Below are 10,317 nucleotides of genomic sequence, written 5' to 3'. Positions count from 1 at the left end.
TTACAGTGCCACCAGCTCGCCCTGACACGCCGAGCAGCAGTACACAATCTCGTCCCCGAACTGCTCCATCCTCCTCGCCGTCTCTCTCCGTCCCTCCTCCCCGGGCGTCTGGCTGCGTTCGGGCACATCTCCGTCTCCGTCCTCCTGTAACGATTTCAGGGTCGCCGAGTGTCGTCGTCTCGTGTCCACGCCCATGCGCGCCTTGAGCGCATTCAAGCTCACGGCACGCTTATGCCGCACGCTGGCGGGGAGGTCGGCGTCGACCGGTCGCCGGCGCAGGGGACTGCTTGGGCGCGAAGACGTGGGCGTGAATGACCGCGTGGACGCCGTCTCGGAAGGTCCAGGGGCGGAGGCGAAGAACAAGCCCCCTTCGCCTGGCGATCGCACGTCGGCGAGTTGGCGGGAGAGCTCGTGCGCCTTTGTCGTCGCGGCGTGCGATTCCTCCTGCAGTTGCCGGATCTTCGCGTTCAGTTCCGACACCTCGAGCGCGTGCGCTGCTTCCAGCGCCTCGAGCGTTTCCGGCTTTGCGGCGGAAATGCGCCGCCCGGCCATGGCTGGTCGCGCGGAGGCGCGGAGGCGCTCGAGGTCGCCGCGCAGGGAGCGGATCGTCGCCTCGTGCTGCGCCGTCATGGCGCGCTCGGCGTCGAGGTCCGTCTGGAGGGATGCCTGGCCCATGGCCTGCTCTGAGCTCGACGCGTGCCACGCCTCGAGCTCGCGCCGGAGAGCGCCTTCTTGCTCCGCATAAGTCTGGCGGAGCTTGACGAGGTCGCCCTTCAGCTTATCGACGACAGCCTTGTGGCCGCTCGACGTGCTCTGCGCCGCCTCCAGGTCGGACTGGAGCTGCGCCGCGTCGGCCTCGAGCTGCTCGTTGGTCGCCTGAGCCGACTCGAGCTCGGCGCGGAGGTTGAGGGCAGAGGTCTCGTGCTTCTTGGACTCGGCGCGAGACGCCTCGAGATCGGAGCGCAGCTTCTCGCCGAGCTCGTGCCGCTCAGCACTCTCCTTCTTCGCCGCCTCGAGGTCGGACGCGAGCTTGGCGGCGTTCGCTTCGTGCTCGTTTGACGAGTTCTGCGTCGCCTCGAGCTGTTTCTGCAGCTTGGTAGCGGCCGCCTTGTGGCTGCTGTGTGCGAGGTCGAGCTCGGAGCGGAGATTCTTGGACGTCTCCTCGTGTCGGTCCGCCACGCTCCGGAGGCCCTCCATCGCCGACGTGTGCTCAGTGCGCGTCTGCTCGAGCTCGGCAGTGAGCTTCTCCTCGTTGGCCCTCCGGCTGGCCGCCTCAGCGCGGCTGGCATCCAACTCCTCGGCAAGTTGCTCGCCGGCGGCCTTGCGCTCCGCCGCCTCGGCCTGCGCCGAGTCGAGGTCCTTCTTGAGAGCCTCGACGGCCTCGGTCTGCTTCGCGGACAGCGACTGCAGCGACTCGATCTCGCTCTGCAGCTTGGACCGCACCGTGTCATACTCCTTGCGCACCTTCTCGAGCGTGTCGGAGAGCGCGGAAACCTCGGCCTCGTGCGTCTGGCGTGCGTCGTTCAGCTCGCCGTTCAGCGCCAGCACGACCGCATCGTGCTTCTCCTTCGCGTTCTGCGCTGCCGTCGTCATGGCCGCAACCTCGTTGCTGTGCGCCGTCTTGGCCTTGTGCAGCTCGCCACGGGCCGTCTGGGCGGCGGCTTCGTGAGCTTCCTTGGCCTGCGCGAGCTTGGCATTGAGCTTGGCGACAGCCTCCTCGCGCTGCTTGTGGGCCGCATCGACATCGGCGTTCAGCTTGGCGACGTCCGCAGCGCGAGCCTGCTTTTCGTCTTCGAGCTCGCCGTTCAGCTTGGTCACGATGCTCTCGCGCTCCTTGCGCGTCTCGTCGAGCTGGCCGTTCAGTTGAGCCACGGTCTCGTCGCGCTCGCGCTTCGCCTCCTTCAGCTCCCCGAGCAGTTTGCTGCTGGCGTCGGCGGCCTGCTTGCGCTCGTTGTCCATCTGCGCCTCGAGCTTGGCGACAGCGTCCTCGTGCGCCTTCTTCGCGGCCGTGAGGTCGGCACCGAGCTTCTTGGCGGTGGCCGTGTGCGTGTCGCGCTCCTTGGCGAGTTCGGCGCGGAGGTTGTTAGCAGCCGATTCGTGCTCGGACGCAGTTTTCTGCGTCTTGGCAAGGTCGGCCTGCAGGTGCGCGATGCTGCCCTCCTGCTCCGCCTTGGTGGAGCGGAGCGAGGCAATTTCAGCAGTCTGCTCTTCTCCCTTAGTCTTCAGAGAGTCACGCTCGCCAGTGAGCGTGGTAATGCTCTCGTCGCGCTCAGCGATTGTCGCCTGAGAACCAGCGAGCTTCTTCTCGAGCGACTTGTTCGTGACCTGGTGCTGCGCAGCACGCTTACGCGCCGAGTCGAGGTCGGCCTTGAGCTTCTTACGCGCCGCCTCGTCCTCGGTCGCCTGGGCGGCGGCAGCCTCGAGCTCGCTCTTCAGCTGCGCCTGGGTTTCGGCAGCAGCATCCGCCGCTTCCTTTGCAGCAGTGCGCTCCCTCTGGAGCTCCTCCTGCAGGGACGCGGACTCGCCGCGAGATGTCTCGAGATCCTTGGTTGTCGCGGCGAGCTTCTGCTCAGTGTCGGCAGTCGCCTTCCTGGACGCATCGAGCTCGGCACGGACAGCCTTCAGATCGTTGACGTGGGTGGTAATCGTAGCCTCACGCTCCTTGATAGTGCCCTGGGACTTCTCAAGGTCGGAGCGGAGACCAGCGATGGCCTTCTCCTTCTCAGCGACGGTGGTGCGCTCGCCCTCGAGCTCCTTCGTGCGGTTGCCGAGCTCGGAGTGGGTCTTAGCGAGGTCGGCGGCCGTGGCGGCGATCGTGGCGTCGCGCTCCTTGACCGTCCTCCGGGACCCGTCGAGATCGGAGTTGAGGGCCTTGATGGTCTCCTCGTGGCCGGCGATGGACTCGCGGGCAGCCTCGAGATCCTCTCCGCGCGCCGCGATCGTGCCCTCGCGCTCGGTGATCGTGGCCCGGGCGACATCGAGCTCACCGCTGAGCTTCTTGCCCGCAGCTACCTGCTCGGCCGTCTGAGCCCTGGACGCCTCGAGGTCCTTCTTCAGGCCGGCGATGGTGCTCTCGTGACCCTGAATGGCCTTGGCCCTCGCGTCGAGGTCACCGTTGAGCTTGACGATAGTCGCAGTGTGCTCCTCGGCCTGCTTCTTAGAAGCGGCCAGGTCCTCCTCGAGCTCGGCGGTCCTGCCTTGGCTCTCCTTCAGCGATTGCTGGGTGGAATCGTACTGAGCCTGAAGGTTCTTGATCGCCTCCTCGTGCTCCGTTCCGCGCTTCTCGGCCTCGGAGAGCAATCGCTGCGTCTCACCTAGCTGCGTTTGGGTCTCCTCGAGCTGGGCGGAGAGCTTCTTGGACGTCTGCTCGTGTTCAGATCCACTCTTCTGAGCGGCAGTGAGCGCAGTCTTGATGTCCTGCAGCTCGGCAGAGAGCTTCTTGCCGCTCTCCTCGTGCTGTGTAATGCTCTTCTTGGCCGCGTCGAGGCTGCTCTCCGTCTCCGCGAGCTTGGAGGAGAGGTGCTTACCATACTCCTCAGCCTGCGACGCCTTCTTCTCCGAAGCCGTGAGGGCAGACTTGGTCTCGTCGTGCTGCGCCTGGAGCGCCTTGCCCGCCTCGGCCTGCTCGGCGCCCTTCTTCTCGGCCGCGGCGAGACTTGCCTTAGTCTCCTGCAGCTGCGCGTCGAGCTTCTTGCCCTTCTCCTCGGCGGTGGCGGTTGCCTTCTTGGCCGCGTCAAGAGCCTTTTGGCCCTGAGCGAGCTGCGCGGACAGCTTGCTCTCAAGGGAGTCACGCGCGACTTGCATCTCGCCAATCTCCTTCTTGGCCGAGGTGAGCTCCTTCTCGAGCTCACCGATCGAGGCGACGGCGCCGGCGGCCTGCTCCTTCGCATCGGAGAGCTGGGAGCGGAGAGCGGCCTCAGTGTCCGCGGCCTGCTTCTTTAGCGCGGAGAGCGTGCCCTCGTGGTCCTTGGCGTTCTGCTCGAGTTGGGACTGCGTCGCGCCGAGCTTGGAGCGGACCTCGGCGAGCGTCGCCTCGGACTGCTTCTTCTGCTCGGCCGCAGCCGCCTTTGCAGACTCAATCTCCTTCTGAGCTTCACCAAGCGCCGCATCGGCACGCTTCTTCTCCTCAACCGCGGCAGTGTCGGCAGCCTCGGCGTCCTTCTTGGCCGTGGCGAGAGCAGCAGCTGCGGCCTTCTTCTCCTCGGCGGCCTTGGACTTCAGATCGTCAAACTCCTTCTGGGCAGCGGCGAGGGCGGCATCAGTCCGCTTCTTCTCCTCCACCGCTGCAGTGTCTGCAGCCTCGGCGTCCTTCTTCGCCGTGGCGAGGGCGGCGGCGGCCGCCTTCTTCTCCTCTGCCGCCCTGGACTTGGCATCCTCGAGTTGCTTCTCGAGTTCGGCCAGTTTCTTCTCAGACTCGGCGAGGGCGCTGTCGGTGCGCTTCTTCTCCTCGACGGCCGCGGCGTCGGCGGCCGCAGCCTCCTTCTTGAGCGCGGCGATCTGGTCCGCCATCTGCTTGGCGGCCGCGTCGTGCTGCGCCTTGGCCTGGTCGTGCGCCTTCTTCGCCGCGTCCGTCTCGCCGGCAGACTTCTGGACAGCAGCGGCATGCTCCTCCTTTAGCTTGGAGAGGACACTGGCGTGCTCCTCCTTCAGCTTGTTGAGGACGCCGGCGTGCTCCTTCTGCTGGGCCAGGAACTTGTCCTCGGCCGTCTTGAGCGCAGCGGCCTGCTCGCTGCTCATGGACGAGAGGCGCTCCTCGCCTTCCTTCTTCAGCTTGGCGAGGGCTGCCTCGAGCTCGGTCGCCTTCTTCTCCGCCTCGGTGTGCTGTTTCGTCACGGCCTCGTGCTGCTTGAACACGTCGGCGTGCTTTTTCTCTGCGGCGGCGGCGCGGTCCTCAAGGGCCTTGAGAGCAGCGGCGTGCTCCGCCTTTGTCTTGCTGAGGGAGTCCTCGTGACCCTTCTTCAGAGCAGCCGAGGCGTCCTCGTGGCCCTTGCTCGCGTCTGCATGCTTCTTCTCAAGCGCAGCAAGGGCGGCCTTGTGCATCTCCTCGGCCTTGGCCAGGCGCTCGTCGCGATCCTTGCGGAGCGCAGTGAGGGCGTCCTCGTGGCTCTTCTGCGTCGTCGACGCCGCGTCGCCGAGCTCCTTCTTCAGCACCGCAATCGCTTTGTCGTGGTCGCCCTTGTGCAACGCAAGCGCAGCCTCATGCTCCTTCCGCAGGGCGGCGAGGGCGGCCTCGTGCTCCTCTGCAGCCTTCGAGGTCGCGTCCTTGTGCGACAGGACCGCGGCGTCGGCGCGCTTGCTGTGCTCGGTCGCCTTTGCGTTCGCCTTGTCGCGCTCCTCACGCAGGGCAGCAAGGGCCTGCTCGTGCTCCTTGGCCTCCTTCTCGGCCTGAGAGGCCGCTGATTTGGTAGCAGCGCGCGCGGCATCGAGTTCTCCGCGCAGGCCCTTGAGCGCCGCCTCGTGCTCCTTGGTCTTGGCGGTCGCGGCCTGCGCCTCACTGCGCAGCGACTCGATGAGCGCCGCTTGGTCGGACGATGCAGACGATGCAGAGTCGAGCTTCTCCCGGAGAGCCTTCAGGTTCTTCTCGTGCTCGGTGGCGGAGGCGCGCGCGCTGTCCCGGTCGGAGAGAGCGTTCTTGTGCTCGACCTCGAGCTTTTCAAGCGCCGTTTTGCTCTCGGCCAGAGCCTTGTTCTGCGCCGTCACAGCTTCGAGCTCCTTGCTGAGTTTCGTGGAGTCCGCCTGATGTCAGCTGGAACACATGGCCACAGCTTACCTTGGCAGCCTTGAGCTCGTCGTTGAGACTGGACACTTTGGCGGCTTCGGCCTGGAATCAGCTCGAGGAAGTCGCATCGATAGCTCACCTTGGCGACCTTGAGCTCATCGTTGAGACCAGAGATCTTACCAGCCTCGGCCTGTTGTCAGCTTGACTCCGGCCCGCAAAAAGCTCACCGTAGCGGTCTTCAGCTGCTTCTCAAGCTCAGCCTTTGTCTTCTCCAGTTCAGTCTTGGCCTTCTCCGTCTCGGCTTTAGACTTTTCGAGCGCAGCGAGCTTCTCAGCCTGAGCCTGGGGGTTAGCGAAGTCGCGCGGATAACCCACCTTTGCGTCCTTGAGCTGCGCCTCGAGCTGAGTCTTGGCAGTCGCGAGAGCCTTTGCCTCCTCGCCCTGCTTGCTCGCTTCGGCCTGCGGGTTAGCAGAGCTGTAGAAGGAAACCCACCTTGACACTCTTCAGCTCCGCCTCGAGCTCCGTCTTGGCCTTGCTGAGGTCTTCAAACTCCTTCTGCCGACCAGAGGCATCCTTCTCCGCTGACGTCGAGGCGGCCTGAGCCTTCTCGAGCTGCGCCTTTAGGTCTGCCTGCGTCTTCTCCGCTGCGGCGAGAGCGGACTTGGCCTCGGAAAGCTCGGTCGTGGACTTCTTGGACGCAGCGGAGGACTCGGCCTTGAGCTCATCAAGCTGCTTCCGGGCAGCGGCGAGGTCCTTCTCCGCCTTGCTGCTGCTCTCGGCACTCGACTGGATGTCAGTTTAGCGCACGGATGAGGAAACTCACGCTCTTCAGCGTCTCGATCTCCTTCTTGGCAGCCGCGAGCTCCTTCTCTGCCTTGGAAGTGGACTCGGCACTCGACTGGGCGTCAGTTCGACAACAGTTATGCAAACTCACGCTCCTCAGCTTCTCGAGCTCCGCCTCCTTCGTAGCAGCAGCAGTCTTAGCCTCCTCGAGCTGCTTCTCGATCGCGACGAGCTGCTTGCCCGCCTTGCTCGCGTCATTGGCTGACGTCTGGGGTCAGCTCTGAAGCTTCGGCTGGCAGCTTCGAGGAGGGAAAGGAAGGGGGTGACTAACCGTCTTGAGCTTGGCGACTTCCTCCTCCAGGCTCTTCTGCGACTTTTGCGCAGCCTCGAGCAGATCTTTCGTCTTGCCGAGCTCGATCGCCGTCTTCTCCCCGTCTGCCGAGGCCTAAAATCAGCTCAGCGCGGGACAAGATGAGCTTACAGCCTTGAGTTCCTTTATCTCGTCTTGCAGGCCGGATTCCCGCGCCTTGTGCGCGGCGAGCTCGGTTTCCAGGGCGGTCAGTTTCGTCTTCTCGCTTGAGGCAGCGTCGGAGGCGGCCTGGGGTCAGCAATGGCACCTGCGTAGTGGAGCCTACAGTCTTGAGCTTCTCGAGCTCCGACTTCAGAGTCGTCTCGGAGCTCTTCGCGGCGGCGAGGTCCTTCTCGAGCGCAGCGAGTTTGGTCTTCTCGCTCGACACGGCGTCAGCGGAGGTCTGGGGTCAGCTATGCCTTGCGACGTTGTAGCTCACAGTCTTGAGCTTCTCGAGCTCGCTCTTCAGACTCGTCTCCGCCTCCTTGGCGCTCTTGAGCTGTTTCTCGACCTCGGCGAGTCTCGTACCCTCCTTGACCGCGTCCTTGGTAGCGCTCTCGCTCTCCTGTCTCGTCAGCTACCACCAGATCGACCAAAGCTTACACTCTTGAGCCGCTCAATCTCGGCGTTCTGGGCCGATATCCGCTCCTTCAACTCCTTCAGCTCCTTCTCCAACTTCGCCGTGTCCGCACTACCCGCGCCATTCTCGAAGACGACGGCTTTCACTTCCTCCTTGACTTCGACGGGCGGTATTGGCTCGGGCTCCGTTGACTCGGCGGGCTCGGCAGGCGGTGTCGGCGTCTCGGCAGGTGTCTCGGCAGGCGTGGCATCTACGCTCGTTCTTCGCGAGTCGGCAACAGACTCGTCGGGGGTGGACGCTGCCGCTGCGGCTTTCTGTTTTCGTCGCGCTGCGAGCTGGGCGTTAGCTACGATGAATCGACTGGTAGCTGATGTGAGGTGATCTGGGTCGGCTCTCGCACCCTTCCCTCTCCGCACTGCCGCGCCTGCATGCAGGAGCAAGCTCTCCAGACCTCCGCCTCTTGCCTCTCAGCAAAGCTACATCAATCCCGAGGCCACGCCCTCGCATCGTCGATGCCGTGACTCGGCTTCGGGTCATCGATCGCGAGAGCTCATTGAGCTCATTCCGACCTCCACCGCGACACCTCCACATCACCCCGTCATGTCACCGTTCGGCCGGTCACTCACAAGCTTCTTGGCCCTCTCGGCCTTGGCCTTCCTCTCAGCCTCTGCGTCCGCCATGGCCGAAGTCGTGATCGCGGACTCGAGGGTGATGCTGGTGCTGTTGTTGTTGTGACCGACGATAGCAGCGATGCCAGGTGCAGGCCGACGCGCGCGAAACCGGAGCGTAGCCCCGTACTCGAACGGCGGACATGACGCGCGCGGGAGCATCTGGGTCACGTGCCAGATTAGCAGATAGAATAGGAGCGGCGGTATGGTCGAGGTGCTTTTCGGACCGCCGGACGGCGACGGAGCTACGTAGAAGGACAAAGTGCTGGGAGGATCGGGAGGAGGGGAGGGGTGTGTAGAACGAGTAGCGACATGCATAGACATGAGGTCTGCAGAGGTCGAGCGCAGTCACGTAGCGTCTGCGTTCTGTGTCAATGGGCATCGAGCGCTGCACGGTCCACATGGTTCTCACCGGTCGACTGGTCTCCTACATTAAGTGGTGCATAGTGCATGGTGCATGGTGCATGGTGCATGGTGCATGGTGCATGGGTATCTGCTAATCTACAAACAAGATTCTACGTGCTCTAAGCTACAGTCTGGCTCCCAATCCTCGGTCATCCCCTCTGCTCAGAGACGGCGTCCCCGTCCAACTGGTCGCCAGTCAATAGCCTTTCCGCCCGCGCGCTGAGCGGCGCGTAACGGCCTAACGAGGCCGCCGAGCTCCTTTGCCCGCGCGGCGTCGGGGTCGTTGGCGGGGTTGTAGAAGTAGTGCGGCAGAAGGGGGTGGCCGGACGAGTCCTTGCCGTTACGCGAGACCTTGCCGAACATGGAGTTGGACTCGAGCTCGGCGCCGGCCCAGAGCGCCCAGGTCGACTCATCGCCATGGTCGCGCATCGAGGGCTGGGACTCGAGGAGAGAACGGACCAGGTCGGGGAGAGAGAGCTTTGAGGATCCAGAGAAGACGACGGTAGACGCGAGGAGCGCGGGGAGGTCGAGACCGGCGGGAAGCGGGGGAACCTCGGCGGCCGGCGTGGCCGCGCGAGACTTGGAGACCTTTGGCGTGGCGGGTTTCGGCGTGGCGGCCTTTGTAGGCTTGGGGGTCGAAGCGCGCGAGGCAGGCTTCTCGAGCATCTCCTGCTTGACCTCGACGAGCGCTGGCGGGGGAGAAAGTGGACGGGAGACAGGCGACGGAGGCGAGAGCGGCTCGTCCTCGGGCTCCGAGAGCTCCTCGTCGTCCAGATCCATGCCCATGACGGGAGGAGAAGAAGGCGGGAGAGAAAGCGGCGAGTCACGGCTGCGCACCTCTTCCGGTTCCGGCTCTGGCGTGAACAAACGCTCGTTCGTCTTGAGCGCAACAGCGGCTCCGTAGAAGTCGAGCGTCAGGTCGGCGCCGACATCGTATTCCGCAACAGATCCGCGGGCGAGGCGGGTGACGCCGGAAGCGGTGCGCACGCGCATGCCGTTCTGGCCCAGAACGACGATACGCACGCGCTCTCCGGCAAGCTCGACGAGGGCGTGTTGCCTGGACGCATGGCGGGCGGAACGGTCGAGGATGACATGGCGGGCAATGCGGCCAGGGCACTCGACGTACTGCTTCAGCGTAGCGGGGAGCGGAAGCGTGGCGGGGCGGTGGGCGCGTTCCCTGTGTCGTCCGAACAGGAGGTGCGCGTCCTCTGTGAGCATGACGGCGTGGCTCGGCTGGATGGTGCGGTGGTTGTGGTGGGCAGGTGGCGAGGACATGCGGCGAGGAGAGGATGACGCAGCGACGGTGGAGGTGCTGGGCGTCATGAGCCGGTGGCGCGGAAGTACCCGATAGTGGTGCTCGTCCGAGGCGTCCGAAGGTGGCTCCGGCGCGTCGCTCGACGGCTGCGGCGTCATGAGCTGGCGGTGTCGGACATCGACCACCTCCTTCTGCTGCTTGGCGACCTTGATCTTCTTGTGGCGCGGCTCCGAGGTGAGCACGACTGAGCGGCTGGCGGGGCGCTTTTCGATGCGTGCGCCGGCGGCAAGCGCGGGGCGCGCGAAGAAGGACAGGCTGGCCATTGTCGAGGGAGTTTGGCTGAGCTGTGTGTTCGCTGTCGACGGCGGTGAGTGAGTGAGTGAGAGGGATGAGAGTGTTCACAAAGGCAAAATCATCGCTGTGTGTAGGATAACTCTGTGGACGACGCGTCGGAGACTCGGGCAGTTTGGGCCAACATTACCGCACCGACGACGCGCTCATCCCACCGCGAGTGATCTTTGATCGCACCCAGGAAGCTCGGCCAATCACAACGCTCAC

The 10,317-nt window shown here is 64.6% G+C and overlaps 2 protein-coding genes across 2 annotated transcripts; both read right to left on the bottom strand.

Moving 5' to 3' along the window:
- On the bottom strand, positions 1–8,111 carry A1Q1_04343 (viral A-type inclusion protein; the record flags this gene model as incomplete). Its single annotated transcript, XM_014328387.1, has 11 exons — positions 1–5,688; positions 5,771–5,821; positions 5,859–5,903; positions 5,947–6,159; positions 6,212–6,493; positions 6,543–6,770; positions 6,834–6,937; positions 6,984–7,224; positions 7,291–7,413; positions 7,455–7,895; positions 8,058–8,111. 11 exons carry the CDS (start codon positions 8,109–8,111, stop codon positions 1–3), a joined length of 7,470 nt encoding a protein of 2,489 aa, XP_014183862.1.
- Positions 8,112–8,666: 555 nt separating this feature from the next.
- A1Q1_04342 (uncharacterized protein) lies at positions 8,667–10,082 on the bottom strand (the record flags this gene model as incomplete). The annotated part of the gene is made up of 1 exon (XM_014328386.1): positions 8,667–10,082. The coding sequence occupies one exon, from the start codon at positions 10,080–10,082 to the stop codon at positions 8,667–8,669; it is 1,416 nt and encodes a 471-aa protein (XP_014183861.1).
- Positions 10,083–10,317: the final 235 nt, after the last annotated feature.

Source organism: Trichosporon asahii (genome assembly GCF_000293215.1).
Source record: "Trichosporon asahii var. asahii CBS 2479 unplaced genomic scaffold scaffold00004, whole genome shotgun sequence".
In the NCBI taxonomy this organism is placed as follows: domain Eukaryota; kingdom Fungi; phylum Basidiomycota; class Tremellomycetes; order Trichosporonales; family Trichosporonaceae; genus Trichosporon; species Trichosporon asahii.
The sequence above is the reverse complement of the archived record's forward strand: the minus strand, read 5'-3'. Positions and strand labels throughout refer to the sequence as shown.